This window comes from Rattus norvegicus, chromosome 3, assembly GCF_021556685.1.
Source record: "Rattus norvegicus strain SHRSP/BbbUtx chromosome 3, alternate assembly SHRSP_T2T, whole genome shotgun sequence".
NCBI lineage: Eukaryota > Metazoa > Chordata > Mammalia > Rodentia > Muridae > Rattus > Rattus norvegicus.
In genome coordinates this window covers 9,168,713-9,186,843 of record NC_141536.1, presented here as the reverse complement: position 1 = coordinate 9,186,843, position 18,131 = coordinate 9,168,713, and the positions used below count along the sequence as shown (strand labels likewise).

The 18,131-nt window shown below is 47.0% G+C and overlaps 1 protein-coding gene across 4 annotated transcripts; it reads left to right on the top strand.

Moving 5' to 3' along the window:
- The first annotated feature begins 7,723 nt into the window (after positions 1–7,723).
- Rexo4 (RNA exonuclease 4) lies at positions 7,724–18,062 on the top strand. 4 transcript variants are annotated; one of them, XR_015683058.1, is made up of 9 exons: positions 7,738–7,998; positions 9,537–9,877; positions 11,487–11,624; positions 11,799–11,992; positions 13,102–13,190; positions 15,129–15,203; positions 15,969–16,043; positions 16,886–17,868; positions 18,009–18,058. XR_015683058.1 is itself a non-coding variant. In NM_001033884.1 (8 exon segments), coding segments are annotated over 8 exon segments (1,230 nt in total). In that variant the 5' UTR covers positions 7,724–7,800; the 3' UTR covers positions 17,006–18,062.
- The last annotated feature ends 69 nt before the right edge of the window (positions 18,063–18,131 follow it).

The window sequence follows — 18,131 nt, the reverse complement described above, 5'->3', positions numbered from 1 at the left end:
AATGGAGACAAGCGACTCTTCAGAAATCCTCCAGGCCTTCCGTGCCAACTAGAACTGCTGGCGCGTCCAGCCTCGTGGACTGAGCGGTTACCAGGTGAACGGCTATTTTTCCGCTGCCGCAGGTGAAATAAGCCAATTCGTGCCAGATTAGAGTCTATTAAAGACAGGTTTCTTTGGAAGCTGCTCTCCGGCAAGTTCACTGGCCCCAAAGACTGAGGACAGGGGAGTTGCCATGGGGAAGTGAGGAGCAGAGGAAGGAAGAAAGAGAAAGCGCATGCATGGAGAGAGAGAAGAGAAGGAGAAGAAGAGAGAGCAAAATGTTTGGATTATATAGGAAGGAGCCTCTGGGGGAAGGGCAGCCCAGCCCCTGTACTAGAAAGTTCGATGTTGGGGCAGGATATGCCAGGTAGGGACTGAGGGATCCTGGGAGAACCTGGAGGCCAGGTTTGTTTGGTATGTAAAATATGCACCTCAGTCCTTTGTCCCTGGGTCCAAACCCAAATACCAGGTTCTCAGCCTCCTAAGTATACAGACAACCGTTGTTGGACTACCTAGCTGCAGTGGCTCTCCTGGTTGTCAACTTGACTACATCTGGAATTAACTAAAAACCCAAAGTTGCTGGGCACTCCTGCAAGGGTTTTAGTTAATTGGATCATTGGAGGTAGGAAGACCTTAAATCTGAGCTATGGCAGCCCATATAAAGGACAAGAAGGGACGGAAGGAAGGAAGGAAGAGGGGGGGTGGGGCTGGAGAGATGGCTCAGTGGTTAAGAGCACTGACTGCTCTTCCAGAGGTCCTGAGTTCAAATCCCAGCAACCACATGGTGGCTCACAGCCATCTGTAATGGGATCTGATGCCCTCTTCTGGTGTCTCTGAAGATGGCTACAGTGTACTTACATATAATAAATAAATCTTGAAAGGAAGAAAGAAAGAAAGAAAGAAAGAAAGAAAGAAAGAAAGAAAGAAAGAAAGAAAGGAAAGAAAGGAAGGAAGAAAGCTCTTCTCTAGATTCTGATGGCATGTACTGAAGACCCAGACAAGCTGAGGTGCCTCATGCCTGAGCAGCTCCTAGACTCTCGGACTTCCGGTTGAACTGTGAGGAGAGAGCCACGGCAACCCAGCCTGTCTCGAAGGCAACTCTCCCATTTTTGCTACCGCATTTTGTTAGCAGGGTTGAGCTAGGTTCATACTCCCAGGGTTGGGGACGTGGTCCTGCCCTTCCCCTCCAAATGTTCTCTTAATTGTCTGTTAAACTGGCAAAAGAGTGTAAAACTTGCTGTTAGCCAAAGTGCCAGAGTTATAAAAATATTCAACGCTGCAAAGCCCTCATTAACTGCATGCAGCTGACCTGTCCTTTTGTCCCCTCATCACCTGGAGCTCTAGACCAAGGTCCAGAGGGATGAGTTAAGGGCCTTGAAGCCAAGTGTCCTAGAAGAGGCTGTGTCTTCAACAGATCCTCCCTTGCTTCACCCTCGATGTCAAAATAAAATCAGAAGACCCCACAGGTCTCCAAAGCGCTCCTCCACCCCATTTTGTAGCTTTACCCTTTAAAAATGCAAGGCAGCTTCCCTTGAGGACACAGTTCAGACCCGAACCGGCCATTTCCCTCAGCGCTCAGAAAATAAAGCTTTTGTTTTTAAAGCTTCTGTCTCTGAAGCAAGTTTTCTTGGCTACTACCCCAACCCAACAGAACTAGCTGAGCCACAGCCTGTAAACCAATCTGATAAATTCCCTTTAAATAGGTAGGTAGGTAGGTAGATAGATAGATAGATAGATAGATAGATAGATAGATGGATAGATGATAAATGGATAGATAGGTGGGTGGGTGGATAGATAGATAGATAGATAGATTCATTCTATCAGTTCTCTTCCTCCAGAGCCCTGACTAGCCTGCATCATGAAAGCCGGTCTACTAAAACCCCTATATGATGTGTATTCATTCTATCTATTCTGTTTCTCTAGAGAATCCTGGCCATGTAGATGTCAAATGTCCCTTGAAGGCCCCTGGATTTTTGAAGACTCAGCAGCTTGTAGGAGCTGGGGAACCGTTCAGAAGTGGCACTTAGTGGGAAGAAGTTAAGTCACTGGGACTGTGACCTTTAAAGGTATTGGGGGGGGGGGCACAGTTCTGTCCTCTGCAGCTGGTTGATTTCTGACTGTCGTGAGGTAAACAGCTTTTCTTCTTCCCATCCTTCCTCTGAAGAAGGCACTCGGCCTCATTACAGGTCTTAAGCAACCATAACTGAAACCCAAAGGCTAAAATTAACCTTTCCTCCTCATAAATTTAATTACCTCAAATATTTTGTCCCAGTGATAGAAAACTAACTAGCACCCCTTAGTGATGACTATCTTTGTCTCCCAGATAAACCTGCACAGGTAGTCCTGTCTCTTAGTCCCTGCACAGGTAAGATGTGCACCCATCTGTTCTGCATTTTTGTGAAGAAAAATGTTTTTGTTTATTTTTATTTGCTTGTGTATGTGTGCCTGCTTGTCTCAATGTGCACCACCATGTGAATACAGGTGTCCTCAGAGGCCAGAAATGGGCATTGAAACCAAATACCAGTCCTGTGTAGAGAGAACTTTTGACAGCGGAATGACTCCTCAACTCCTGGGTTTTTAATTTTAGTTCGAATTATGCGTGTATGTGTTATCACTATGGGAACTGTGCAGAGCATACAGTGCAGGGTGCCCTGTATACGGCTGAGCCACGTTTTCGCTCTGTCTCTCTGACGTGTTGCTCCTTCAACACTCCTCTTTCCCACTTATATTTTGCCTCTGCCCCTCCTCTAGATTCACCCACATATAACATGCATTTATCTGAGCTCCTGCAATGGGTAAGAAAGACATTGTACTGGACACTAGGGAAGCAGCTATGAGCCAATCAGAGAACTACTATGGCTGCTCTGGGCAGAGAATCGACAGCAAACTAACCAAATAGACCCACCACAGTATTAGCGATTGGTTCTAAGGCTTTGTCTTAATTTGGCTCCCAAAATCACACAGGAATTGTTCACACAGGCACATTCAGACACTAAAGGAAGCCTGCCCCCAGTTGACTCTGATGGAGAAATAAAGTTGCCAATGGCCAATGACTGGACAAGATGAAAGAGATTTTAGATTCCTCGAGCAAGGATGGAGTTTGAAGAGGAGGGGGAATCACCAGACAGGGAAGCAGAGGAACAAGATGTAAAAGCTGCGGGGGTGGGGATTTAGCTCGGTGGTAGAGCGCTTGCCTAGCAAGCACAAGGCCCTGGGTTCGGTCCTCAGCTCCGGGAGGAAAAAAAGAAAAAGATGTAAAAAGATGTAAAAGCTGTAGGAAAGAAAGCAACCAGCCAAATAAGAATTCGGGAAAGTGTCAAAGTGTTGATGTATGCTAGCCACAGGGAGGATTAGAAATGCCCAACTGTTGAGCTAGTCAAGGCATATCAAAATTAGCTGGCACTCGCAAGTGTGTGTGAGTATGTATGTCTCTCTGCGTGTATATGTGTCTGTAATTCACCACTACAGTACAGTATGCATAAAAGATTTTAAACAACACCTTGCAATCTATCTGATCATAGAAATTAAGGCTGGATGTCAACAACAAAAGAAACGACCTAGAGTATTCAAATTTATGGAAACTGAGCAGCTCCCTACTGAATGACAATTGGTCAAGGCAGAAATCAAGAAGAAAATTTAAAACCCCTTAGGATTGAATGAAAATTAAAACACAACATATTCGAACCTATGGGGCCCAGTGAAGACAACCATAATCGGTAAGTTCATACCACTAAGTGCCTACATTAAAAAAGAAAAAACTGGATATATCTCATATTAGTAACTCAGTGACACATCTGAATATCTGAAAACTGTAAAAAAAAAAAAAGAAAAGAAAAACAAAACAAACAAAAGAAAGAAAAGAGAACCAACCCCCACCCAAACAAAACAAAACAAAACAAACAAACAAACCAAGAAGAAGTAATTCTTGGGACATGGTGGTGCACACCTTTAATCCCAGCACTTGGAAGGCAGAGGCAGTCGCATCTCTGAGTTCAGGGCCAGCCTGGTCTACAGAGTGCGTTCCAGGACAGTTAGGGCTGCACAGAGAAATCCTGTCAAAAAACCAACCAAACAAAAACAACAACAACAACAAAAGAAAGAATGAAAAACGAAATAGCAGATGGGGAGAAATCATCAAACTCAGGTTGAAATCAACAAAACAGAAACAATACAAAGAATCGTGAAGAGTTGGTTCTTTGAGAAAATTAACAAACTTTCAACCAAATTAATCAAAATACAGAGAAAGGATCCAAACTGATAAAGTTAGAGATGAAAAGAGAGACAAGACAACAGACACCAAGGAAACAGAGTGATAAAAACATATTCCACCAAACTGGAAAACCTAAAAGAAATTGATGAATTTCTTTTTTTTTCTTTCTTTCTTTCTTTTTTTCGGAGCTGAGGACCGAACCCAGGGACTTGTGCTTTCTAGGCAAGCACTCTACCACTGAGCTAAATCCCCAACCCCATGAATTTCTTAAAATAAAGAATCTGCCAACGTTAAATAAAGATGAAAAAACTAAACTAGGTCTGCAATCCACGGTTGTGAGAGTAACCAACCGCCCTGGGATTGGATTTAAGGCCTACTCCAAAAGTGGAGCCATACAGGACACTGCTAACGCGTCTAGAACCTGAGACTACATATGTCATAGGTCTAGGGGGAACCGACTACTATTATTCTGCTAAAGGGACATAGCAATAAAATGACTCCTAATGGCACCGATATCCCCGTACATCAGTGCATCCCTAATATTCATCGGAGACACTCCTTTACAGTGAACTAACGTAGAGACCAACAACTGGTCAGTGTGTAGAGAGTGAGAGACTGTGGGGCACTCAGCCCTAAATGGGCCATCAAAACCCTCTCCTCAAGGCTCAGGGATTACTTGGAAGAGGAGGTAGAGGGATTGTAAGAGTCAGAGCTGAAGGGTGACTCCAAGGAAGCAGTCTTTCAGCTAAGGCAGGACTGATACAAATTTAAACTCACAGCAACTGTGGCAGCAAGCATAGGGCCTGCACAGGTTCAAGCCAGACAAACCCCCAGCGCTCAGAAAGGGGAAACAGACACAAATACCCACCCTGTGTCACTGAATATATTAACCACACTTCCGGAGAGGCCCAAACAAAAACAGACTCCATGTGGGGTTTTTGTTTTATTATTTGTGTTTATTTGGATTTTGGAAGTTTTGGGGGAGATGGGGAAAGAGAGGGAGAAAGAACATGAAGTCGGGTGGGACTGAGGTAGGGAGGATCTGGGGGAGATGGTAGAGGGAAAAACATCATCAAATTGTATTGCATGAAAAATTTTTTAAAAATATTGACATTATAGGCCACAGAAGTCAACAAAGGAGTTAAGATCCCAGCTCCTAGACTGGGGTATAGATGTGGAGAGCATTTGCATAGTCTTAGGTTTTTATAAAATTAATTTATTTATTATATAAGTACACTGTAGCTGTCTTCAGACACACTAGAAGAGAGCATCAGATCCCATTACAGATGGTTGTGAGCCACCATGTGGTTGCTGGGATTTTGAACTCAGGACCTCTGGAAGAGCAGTCGGTGTTCTTAACTGCTGAGCCATCTCTCCAGCCCCCTAAAGCCTTCGGTTTGATAGCACCAACAGAAAAATGAAAATAAATAAACCCCAGCTCCACCATAGTAACTATGTGATCTTGAACACATTATTTAGATTTTTTTCTGACCTTCTATTATGCCATCAGTAAAAGTATGAAAACAGCTACTTCTGCAGGGTACAGTAGTACACACCTTTAATCCCAGCACTTGGGAGGTAAAGACATCTCTTGAGTTTGAGGCCATCCTGGTCTACATAACAAGTTACAGGCCGGCTGAGCTACATAGTAAGAACCTGTCTTTAAAAAGCCACTTTGTTTGTTATTGAAATTAAATAAATCAAAGTATGTAAAAGTAGTTGTCACACAGTAAATGTTCAATAAATTGAAAGGTTTGGTTACTACCAAGAGGTCATGCCAGAGGACATTCTATAATGAAAATTGAGTAATCATGAAATATTTAAAAGAGCCCGTGTTCTAGGCATATAACACCTTGAGAAAATAAAACAACCCTCAATACACCTGCTTTGATTCTAGACCTCAAACTACTACAGAAAATTAATCGAGTGCTAAATTTGCAATTTACAAAACTCCGATTCTCTCCTAGTCATTGAACTCATCTGGATTCCCTGGGTCTTTAAGAGGAGAGGGGTGCCAAGGTGTTTGACACATACCCCACCACTACTATAACCACCACGGAAGGGACTCTGGCCAGCTTGAGAGGGTGAGCATTGATGGCTCTGGCAGGCCTTGCCCTTCTCCCCATTCCCTCTGCCTTGCTAAAAGCCATCAGCTTACATTCCCATAGCTACCCACCAAGGTGTATTCCCTTATTTGGTCTCTTCCTCCTGAGGCTGACCACCAAGGTCCGAGGTCCAGCTGTCAAAGCATTGAAGTCCACCAAGCAACCCCTCCCCACCATGTAATTAACAAGTCCAATTAAAATTAAACACCTCATCCTTTGAAACTTCATAAACTTCTATTTTCTTATGTGCCACTCCTGTCTTCTCACTATCTAGAGGTAGTAGTCCTTTGTTCCACAGGACAAATACCCTCCTCCCTCTCCTTTGTCTTCTAGCTCTTGTCTATGTCTTTTATTTCCTGCCCTCTTTCCCTCTGGGGCAAATAAATCTCCCCATGATTCCCCGAAGAATGACACCCGTATGTACACGCAAAGAGTGTTTTATTCTGCAGAAGTCCAGCATGCTGGGGTCTCCCATTGCCAAGATAGACCACCAAGTGAGCTCACTTTTAAAGACTCCTTTTAAAGACATTGGAAGTTGGGGTAGATGAGCTTTATCTTACTCTATCTTTAGGCATTCCAGGACCATTATCTGGGCATGAAGGCTGGAGCCTGCAGTTTTTTCTATTAGTAATTGACTTGCCTGACTTGCCTAGTTCTTAAGCCTAATCTCTTTACCTGCCAATTTGAAATCTGTGGTGAAATCAGCCTAGCCTTCTCACTTTGTGCTTAGAACTTGGTCTTGGGGGGGGGGGGGTTTCCTGATATTTTTCCTAACAACCACCACCAAGTGGTTCCCTAACCTTTCTAAATGGTCTGTTGGCTTTGCTGCAAGGTAAAATATATGACTGCTATCGGGGCCAAGTATAAATTGCTAGTCATTTCTTGACACTGCAGTTAAGAAAAATATATATACATTATCACAATTAAATTTTGCTTTAACATTATCATCCGATTACTGCTGGAGTGCCTTTGCAGCCTGCAAACCAGTTTGGCAGGCTTGGGGAAGAAGCCCTTCCCAGTGTGAAGCTGTGTGTGGCTGCCCTAGGGCAACAGACACAAGCACTGTCTCGGCCTCCTCCGTCCTCCCGTGTGTGCCACACAGAGAGTAGTCCCCCAGCTTTTACCGGAGACCCAGCGTCTTCTCAATCGCGCCCTCCCGGGATACCAGATCTTTGTGAAGGTCTGGACTCCCTTCTATCAAAGTGTAGGTAGTCAACCGCAGCGCTGCTAGCCAGGGCGGCCAGCCGGCAATGCTAGCTTAGAGGTTTGGTCGCCGCGTCCGCATACATGCGGAACCAAAGATGCAGACTCGGTTTCTAGCAGGTCGCTAAGAGACGAGCAATCCGGTCTACTTCACGCTCTTTGGAAGCACGCTTGCCCCCTGGGTATGCTTCCGCGGTCACCAGAGTCTCTTCCTTGCTGGCTCGGGCTGCGGAGAGCGAGAAGATGAAGACGAAGGCCACCGCGCCGGTGCCCCAACCTGGGCCTATCCGGAAGCTCGTTAGGAAGAAAGCCAAGAAGAAGTTCAAGAAGAGCAAAGCGCTGGGAGGAAGTGGGACTCCGGGAAGCCGTCCCGCAACTGTGGCAAGCCGACCGCCGAAGGCCCCAGAGAACTTTTCTCAAAATTGGAAGGCGCTGCAAGAGGTGAGACTGGCGACAGGCCACCTTCGTTTAGACCCCGAAGGAGGAAGGGATGTTGTTCTCTGCTTCACTCAAATTCTTTTTCTCAATCGTAAATCACATATCTAGGTTGCCACACTGTCAACGTCTTAAACTATGTTCCAGAACTCTGACCCAGACTGCTCTGGAACTAGTGTAGCTCGGTGTATACCCACGCTAGTGGTTGTCCTCCTACATTAGGTAGTCTCCCCAATCCCTAGCCACTATACCCACTCTCACTCGTAAATTCTTTTTTTTTTTTCTTTTTTCTTTTTTCTTCTTTTCGGAGCTGGGAACCGAACCCAGGGCCTTGCGCTTTCTAGGCAAGCGCTCTACCACAGAGCTAAATCCCCAACCCCTCACTCGTAAATTCTTACATACTAGTTAGCTGCTTTTTTTTTTTTTTTAAGATTTATTTATTTATTTAGTCTATATAAGTACACCGTAGCTGTCTTCAGACACACCAGAAGAGGGCATTAGATCTCATTTACAGATGGTTGTGAGCCACCATGTGGTGCTGGGGCTTGAACTCAGTACCTATGGAAGAGCAGTCGGTGCTCTTAACAGCCGAGCTGTCTTTCCAGCCCTAGTTAGCAGTTTTTACTGTCCTTGTTTCTTAGATGAGGAAATTGTGACACAGAGCTTAAGGGGTCTGGGTTAAAGGAAGGTCACACAGCATGTAAACAGCAGAACTGGGATATTGAGCATGCATTCAGTCTGTTGACTTCTAGGTAGTCTTTTAGCATGTATGTCATAGAGCGTCAGTTAATAAGAAAGACAGTAAGGAATTTCCTGAGCTCCACAACAACACTCCACCTTGTTCCTTAGTGTGGATTTTCCTATCTGGACACCCAGAACCAGCCAAACCCTGTGGACAGTCTGGGCTCTGGACATGGTTCTTGTTCTTTCTCCCAAGAAAGTAAAGTAATATTAAATGTGCATGGAGTACATATTTACTATAGGAACATGGAGCTGGCTCTGGCTTCTACAAGAATCTAAATCCTTCAGGTCTTTACTTAGGGGAGGAAGTAGATACTTGCCACAACAGCTCTCAGCTGGTTGCTGTCTTGCTGTGGTCTTTACTGGAGATTTGAATGCAAGGAAGAAATTGTTATCCTGGACCTCTTCTGTACCTGGATCAACCATGACTGGTTTCACAGGACTTCTTTCTTGCCATTGAGCACCCTTCTCCGGGTCTTCCTCAGGCTCGGAGCTCTAGCCAGCCTCCAGAGATAGTGTAAGGGAAGTGACCATTGTGGCCCACAATGTTGACCATGGAAGGCACTCTAAATGCAACTCCAAATAAAGAAGTGAGAACCACCCTTAGTGATGGTGATGGGAAAAGTGTGGACGGTAGATACACACGCACACATGGTTTTCTTCAGTCTGTGGTTTGGTTTGTCCGTGTGGACGGTAGATACACATGCACACAGCTTTCTTCAGTCTGTGGTACGTCAGTTCAAAATTTAAATGTGGCTTTTAAAGTAATAAATGTGGCTTATATTTAATTTTGGTTCCATTAGCTGCTGAAACGAAAGTCAGAGGCCCCAGAAAAACCTCGTATCTCTCAACTGGATGACAAAATACATCACCAAATAATCCAGAAGAACAGAAAAAAAACCTCAGATAAATCAAAGGGAGACAAGAGGACAGAAGACGACAAGCCCACTAGGGATTCTGTTACATCTGCACCTAAGAAGGTCAGGAAGACACCAGTACCTCCCACAAATGCCTCTGGAACAGAGCAGAAGAAAGGAGCCGAGAAGAGGACACGCAGTGACCTCTCTTCTCACCAAGGGGACATCAAGCATAAGGGGAAAGCTAAGGAGGCAGCTGTCATCCTGAGCCAGCCCACGCCCACTGAGTAAGTATCAGTTCTGCCGTGGTACGTACCTGGAACATCCTTTGCTACTGGGCCCACAGAAACAGATGGTCCCGAATGCCCATGTGGCCTCTTCGCCACCACTATTTGGCCCTGGTAGTCTGTCACCCAACCCGATGATGTTAGTTCTGTTTATTCCTCACTTGTTTCTCCTAGAGTGTGGGTGCTGAAGGCAGACCCTATTATACATTTAATGCTGTGCCTTTGGCTCCAGTGTAGAGCTTGGCACAAGGTAAGAGCCACAAATATTTTGTCATAATGTGTGCTGGAACCAGAAGGACTCCTGTGAAACCCAGTCCTGCATTTTTTGCCAGTCGATGGCTTTGGGTAGGTTTCTTATATCCTTTCTTCCTCAGCATGATCATCTGTGTAAATAGGGGACATGGATTGCACCATGTATGCTTAGTGTCTTTTGGCAACTTAATGGGCCCCCTGGTGACATCACCTGGATGGGATACACTTTATAAGGCAGGCAGGCAGGCAGGCAGGCTTCCTATAGTCTAGGCTTTTCCTGCCTTCCCTTGAACCTAAAGAAAACCCTGGATTATGTAGTGGAGGGTGTGGGCCCCAAGGGTATGGAGAACATCTCCTTGGAACCTGTATGGGAAGTGTGTTTATGAGAGTTGTGTCAGGTCAAGCTAAGTGCGCCAAGATGGGCTACAAGATAGAGTTGCTGAAGGGTAAAGGGAGTGACTTTGACTGCCTCTTCTGAGTTTATAGGCAGGCTGGATTGGAGAGACTACAAGGCCCCTCCCTCCTGAGCTGCTATAAGCAGGGAAGACACAGACATTCACTTTAGCATTTGTGTGGGGGTGGGGAGGTGTCAGGGTGTCCTAGTGAAGAATGCAAATGGAATGGAGAGGCCCATGAGCTGAGTCTTTTTGATACTGAAGTCAGGCTGGAAAGTCAGGCTGCCATTCACCAGATAGCCATGAAGCACCCAGTATCGACTCTGTCTTGCTCTTCTAAAGTGTGAGCACAGTGCAAGGCACAGGTCCCTTTCTGCCATGCACTCCTACCTGTGTTTCTTGATCAATCACAAACCTCTGGTTTAATTGGAAAATGTCTAGTCATTCTACTGAAGTAGGTCCCATGCTTCTGTTTCACGTTCTTTGTGTTTTATCTGTTGTTCCTGAGTCTTGGATAACAGATATATTTGCAAATTAAAAGAGCAGTGGTGAGGGTTGGAAAGATGGATCAGTGGTTCAGAGCGCTGGCTGCTCTCCTAGAGAGCTGAGTTAAATCTCCAGTTCCTACCTTCTGTAACTCTGGTCCAGGAGGTCTGATGCATGATGCATGCCCCCTTCTGGCTGTCAGGCCGCAGACACGTAAGTGAAAAGTACACTTGCAGGCAAAACACTCATACAGATGATAAAGGACAGAAAAAGAACAGTGGTAAAAGGACGTGGGACAGCAGGTTCAGCTGGACTGAGTGTGAAGGAGGAGCAATCCTGCCAAGCCTTTACGGTGCTGCCCCTCACCACCAGCCCTCCTGCTCCACACACCCTATCCGGTGGGCAGAAGTCCTTTCGAGAGGCATCCAGTGCCCTGGGTCTTTTCACAGCCAGGTGCTGTCATCTTTGTCTCATAGGGAAGACATCTGGTTTGATGATGTGGATCCAGATGATATTGAGGCTGCTGTAGGCCCAGAGGCAGCCATGCTGGTACGGAAGAGACTGGGGCAGAGGACAAGTACCATCTCCCTGGTGAAGGAACAGGCCTTTGGCGGGTAAGCTGAGCTTGGGCCATAGCTGCTGGGATCTCGGGAGGAGCAGCAAGCTGAGCTTGCCACGACTGCCCAGCGGGGGGTCCTAGGGTGCAGAGTGGTGCTGAATGGACTGGGCTCACTGACCCAGAATCCCAGCCCAAGGTATTTATTACACTGGGGCCTTTGGTTCTCTAGCTTGACAAAAGCCTTGGCCCTGGATTGTGAGATGGTGGGCGTGGGTCCCAAAGGGGAGGAGAGCATCGCAGCCCGTGTGTCCATCGTGAACCAGTATGGGAAGTGTGTTTATGACAAGTACGTCAAGCCAACTGAGCCAGTGACTGACTACAGGACAGCCGTCAGTGGGATCCGGCCTGAGAACCTGAAGCAGGGTATGACTGATGTCCGTGAGATTTGAGTGTAGCAGTGGGGATGTAGCTGGACTCATTTCTCTTCTACTTCCCTTGTTCTGGACCCTGCTTACCTCTTCCCAGAATAGCAGACTGCAGATAGCAAAGGTGCCTTTCCTGGCTATTGTGCTGTTCGTGTCCTGTGCTTTGCCCTACTCAGGACACTGCTCCAGGGTTGTTTTCTGTTGTGTGGCAGAGGGAGTAAAATGGAGTGAGTGTGTTAGGGATCATGAAGATTGAGTAGGGTACATGGTAGGAGCTGGGAGGGCAGATCACCAGGTCTCTTCGGGAAATTATACAGTATTGGCAGAGAGGTCTCCAGCAGGATCTTTGTGGTCATGGAATTGACAACAGGGTAGAGGTCAGAAGACTGGTTCTGAAGCAGGAGCTAGATAGGAAGGTATTTGGAAGAAGTGAACCAACACAGCAGAGGGAGGCTGAGTCTGATTTGTAATAGGCGAGGACATCCAGGATGCTCAGAGCCTGCCTCCTAGAGAGACCTGGAGACCACTAGGGATGCAACCTGCGCCTCTTCCCTCTCCTCACCACCCATTGCCTGTTGTTCCGTAAACTATGCGTTGGCCAGTAGCTCTTTCTTTGTGTCTCATAAGAGAGGCCAGCCATTTAGCTTTGAATAGAGTTGGGCAGTGAGGTGGTTTTGGAGCCCATTCGAGCAGAGGTGGGGACAGGACAGTCCCCAAAGGATGTCTGCTGGGAAAGACTAGACAGGACCCTAGGGTCCATGCGGTCTTCCTGAGTATGAGAATGGGAAGCATGTTGCCACGTGTCCCTGAGAGTCTACATGCTCCTGGACTTCTAGGTTAGCAGTAGTAGTTTGCTAACTGGTGCCAGTTCACTGGCCGTGGCTGGCTTTGAGTAGAGCTCTCATCTTTTTTCCCACTGTCCCCAGAAGTGGGAGCAGAGCATCGGGCACAGGGGGTCCCTCCCAGCCTTTCCACTGCCTTGGGGAAATGGACTCCGAGGGAGCCACCGCTTCGTGTGTCATGAAGATACCCTGTTGTCACCAATCCGGCTCCCTTAGAGTCTGGGTGAGGTGTGTGTTGTTAACCACTTCTTCGTTTGGTTTTCAGGAGAAGAGTTTGAAGTTGTGAAGAAGGAAGTGGCAGCAATGTTGAAGGGCAGAATCCTGGTGGGGCACGCGCTCCGCAATGATTTAAAGGTGCTGGGCTTGGGTCCACCAGCTCTTCTGTGTGAGCCACACAGCCTTACATCCCTGTCCCCAGAAGCACCACTCGAGGGGCTTTTTCATTCTGATTTTTTATCTTGACTTGAGATTTCTCTAGGAATAGTATCAGGTATCTGAGGACTGGCTGTGTTCAAGAGGCCACATGAGGTAGATTTTGGAGTCCTGACTACATTGGGGTTTTAGTGCCAGAGTACTAACAGTTCCAAGTAGGGGGCTTTGAATGTTATCTGACCGACATGGCAGATGGCCTGATGTCTACCTATGTGCCCCGTGAGCAGAGACAGATCTACGTACACTGTCTAAGCCCTAGGGTGCTTGCGATGCGTCCGGTTTGTATCTGTGCATTGCTGTGTGCTGGAAACCCCCTAGCCTGGGCTTATTAAAGGGATCACTTTACGATCACAAGAATGCTGCCTGGCCCATTCGAGGGTTCAGGAAGACGGCAGCATAGTCTACTTGGCAAAAGGGACACTTGCATTGTCATCTGGTTTGGTCGACTCTAGAGACAAGGTTTCTTTGTAGCCCTGCTCTCCTGGAACTCACTATGTGGAACAGGCTGGCCTGGAACTCATCCACCCACCTGTCTGCCTCCTGAGTGCTGGGCTTAGAGATTGCTTATTTTTATCGCATTGATGTTTTGCCTGCCCTGTGCGACGGTGCCAGATCTCCTGGAACTGGTGTTATAGACAGTTGTAAGTTCCCTTATGGGTTCTGGGAATTGAACTCAGATCCTCTAGAAAGGCTCCAGAGCAGCCAGTGCTTGTTTAACTGCTAATCCATCTCTTCGGCCCCAGGACTTTTAATGCCAGGCATCAGAGCCTTGCTGGGTGCCACCAGAGTTATATAATGTAAAAAGATGGTGTTTAATCCTTTGAGGAAGAAACTTGATGGGTAGCAGAGCTGAGTTTTAGGGTGTTGGGAGCAGGTTTTAGGAGAGCAGTGGGTGTGCATCCAGATGACTCCCCCACTGCTCCTCAGCACCCCGAGTTTCTGAGTTGCATGTTGCTGCTGCTTCCGCTGTGTTTATAGGAAAGGAACTGGATAGGCATGTGTCTCCTCGGGGTGCCATTCCAGCCGGTCCAACCTTTACAGGCTGGCTACACAACCAGCCAGTAGGTGATTGAGCTCACATGACTGCCCAGTGCTAGGTCATGTGACATCTAGCTTCTGCCCTTTTAGATGTCTGCGATTAGACAGTGGACATTGCCCTTCCTCGATGTGACTGTAGTGTCACTGGATTCATGTGTTTGAGGAACCTCTAGATGGGAGTTTAATTCCCATTCAAATATTCAGGGCTAGAGCTGTGTGTTAGCTCAGTGGCAGGATGTGTGCTTCATGTGTATCAGGCCCTGGGTTTCATCCCTGTACCAAGAAAGGAAATAACAAATGGTCAACAATTAAAAATTAACCAAAGCCACCTGCTCACTGATATAATGAGTCACCTTAGAGAAGACTGCCACCAGGGCCACACCTGCCTCCTCTAGTGGTCACTTCTTTGGACTGTATGAGTCTAGAAGCTGTTACACTGCAGGACGAGCTGTTGATTTTCATGACTTATTTCCCCAGGAACAATCAGCTCAGAGAAGTCGGTGGCCGGCTGACTTTTTCTCAACATCATTGGTGTCCAGATTTTACTTTTGTTTTTGAGACAGGGTCTCACTGTGTGGTCTTAGCTTGTCACCTGCCTCCGCCTCCACAGCACTAGGATTCAAAGTGTGCGCCACACACCCGGCCAGGATTTTATTCTTGTTAACATGGTTCTGCGTAGTGGGCATCACCTTAGGTCAGTTAATTAATTTGGGAAACTGCTTTTTTCTGAGCGTTAATACCCTGTGGTGCCCTGTGAGGTGGTATCTGGAAAGGGGGGCATTGTTGCAGACTGAAATGGAGATAGTTGTCATTTTCTTCTAGGTTCTGTTCCTTGAACATCCGAAAAAGAAAATCAGGGACACCCAAAAATTCAAACCGTTCAGGAGTCTAGTAAAGGTATGTAATGAATGAGTCGTGGGCCATGACTAGTTCCTGGCACTGACCGCCTGGCTAAAGGGATTCAGTTTATTTTTCTCATTTTAATCTTTAATAAGAGCGCTTGTCACAGAAGTCTGGCAACCTGGTTTTCATCCCTGGAACAGCTGTGAAGGCAGAAGAGGTTGTCCTCAGACATGGTTCAGTGCTACTCTTGCAGAGGACCTGAGTTCAATTCTCAGCACTTGTGTCAGGTTACTCACAATCCCTGCAACTCCAGTTCCAGGAACCCTGGCATCTCTAGCTTTCTCAGGCCCTGCAATCATGTGCATATGCCAACGTGCAGCTATACATACCTCTGTATAACAAATAAGAACTAGAAAAAAAATTAAGTCAGGTGTAGTGGCACACACCTTTAATTCTAGCACTAAGGAAGCGAAGGCAGGCGGATGAGTTTGAAGCCAGCCTGGTCTACAGAGCAAGTCCCAAGACAGCCAGGGCTACAAGAAACCCTATCTTTAAAAAAAAAAAAAAAACAAAAAAAACCCCAAAACCACAATAATTAAAGCACTCCTCTACCACTTGGAATATTGCTGACCCCCAGCTCCTCTACTGGCTGCTGAGCAATGTTGTAAGCCATAGCAGGTTGGTGGTCACGGCGGTAAGTGCCACAATTACTCCTGGTGAAAGGAAGACTGTAGGTCACTTGGGTGTGCTTAGGAGCCATTGTGTCCTCCTTGGCAAAGCCTATGGAAGCAGCACATTGTGGTGTTCTTTCCTCTACAGAGTGCACGGCCGTCTCTGAAACAACTTTCTGAGAAAATTCTGGGGCTCAGGGTCCAACAGGCAGAGCATTGTTCAGTAAGTATCGATGGGCGATGACATCTGACGCTAACACCTAGGGATGTCTCACTTGACCATAGAAACAGGAAAGGACCCCAGGCAGAGCAGGCTTACAGAATGTTGTTGTATCTTAAATATTTGCATTTAACTTGAACTCAATGCAAAGAGTCAAATACTGTAAAGATTTGGAGCAGTTGAAGACTTTATACTTCCCGTTACTGACCTGAGGTTGGGGATGTCATGGTAATGAGGCTTAGCTGATTGGAGAAATGCCAAGGAGGAAGGAGAAACAGGTCACTCTTGGCAGAACTGATTGGCGCCCCGGGGATTACCTTGTGTTTCTAGTGCCATCTGACCTCCCACTAGACCCCAGCTCTGAAAGGTCCCACTACCCTACATTGCCACACTGATAACCTGGGGGGCAGGGGGGACCTTTCCAAACCCTAGCACAGGTGCTTTAGGACTTTGTGACTTGAGGGTCTTCTGGCCAGGCAGTCTGCTTCAGGAGAGCAGGTTCCCCTGTGGTAGCCTCTGACTCTGAGCCCTTGTGCATGTCTCAGCTGTGTCTGCTGTGAAGCTCCAGGTTCCTCCTGCTATGGAGTTTCTCTTTCTGCCCCTATAAACAGTGGCTGAGTCTGAAGCACAAGAGTTAGCTTCAGGTTCTGCTACAACCATTTCTTTTGTATGGTTTTCTCCTTCACTGCCCTACCATAGTCATACAGGGAGGTTCGTGTCTCTCTTGGCTTTGCAGCCTCAGTGCCGTGGCTAGCATGAAGACTCAATAGTTGTAGGGTTACTTCTGTGGCCTGTAGTCATGTGTTCTCGCTAGCTGGGTGGTCAACAATGCTTCTGTCCCCCAGGTCCAAGATGCCCAAGCAGCAATGAGGCTTTACATCATGGTAAAACGGAAATGGGAGAGCATTGCTGCAGACCGGCGTGCCCCAGCCGCCACTCCACACCACTGCAACGAGTATGCTTAGCACCATCCTGCTGTCGCCGCCACCCTGTCCTGCAGTGACTCCTCGATCCAGGGGCAGTGGGATGGGGTTATGAAGCCTATCAAGTCTCTGCTTAGCAGGGACTCTGTCTCTGGTGAGCGTTCTCAGAGCCATGGCTGCAGGCCTGTGGCATGTGAGCTACTAGAACTTCCTCTTGGACTACTAGGGACTGGTCCTGCACTTGTGTGTTGACGTAGACTGGTCAGATACAGGGCAGGAGTCAGGGGTGTAGGTTCGGAGGAGAGAGAGCATCATTGGAATGGGTGAGTGTGCTGCAGAGCCTGTGTCTGCTGACCGCCTGTGCTACCACTTCACAAAGAGCAGAGCTGGTTTCCGCCAGAGCACTCAGCACCTTCCCTTAAGGAGCAAGAAGCGTCTTCTCTTGCAGGTAAGGGGAAAAGCTCTGCTGGATCTAAGGGATCCAGGCTAAGGGCGTTCAGTTTGCTGCAAACCAGTCTGGCAGCCCAGCAACTGCCCATTGAGGATGTTCTTAAAGCTACTCTGCTGAAGGTACTTTCTCACTCCTATGTCCTTTGCTTGGCCTAAGATGTCAAAGTCCAGTATGGTGTTCTCCAAGTAGTCCTTGGCGTGAGCCTTGGGGCACAGGTACACCCAGAGGTCTAAGACCCTATCTACCACCTGGAAAAGTTTAAGCAGAAAGGCCATCTTCCCACTGTCCTGCCAACAGCTTTTCTGGCTAGCAACAAGTACAGAATGACCAGTGAACTTCATGGGTTTATGTGACAACTCTTAGAACAGGTGCAGTCATGCATATAATGGCAGATGTCTGTTTTTTTTTTTTTTTTTCCCTTTCTTTTCTTTTCTTTTCTTTTCTTTTTTTCGGAGCTGGGGACCGAACCCAGGGCCTTGCGCTTGTAGGCAAGCGCTCTACCACTGAGCTAAATCCCCAACCCCCGATGTCTGCTTTTTAACGTAGCTGTGGACTGAGATGTGACTCAGAGAGCACTTGTTCAATATGTGTCAGACCCTGGGTTCCTTTCCCAGCACTGTCAAAAATAAATAGATGGATAAAAATGGAGTGTGTGGAAGTTCAGTTTTTTTTTCCCATCATCTAGAATTTTGTGAGACCCTGCAAGGCAGGACCACG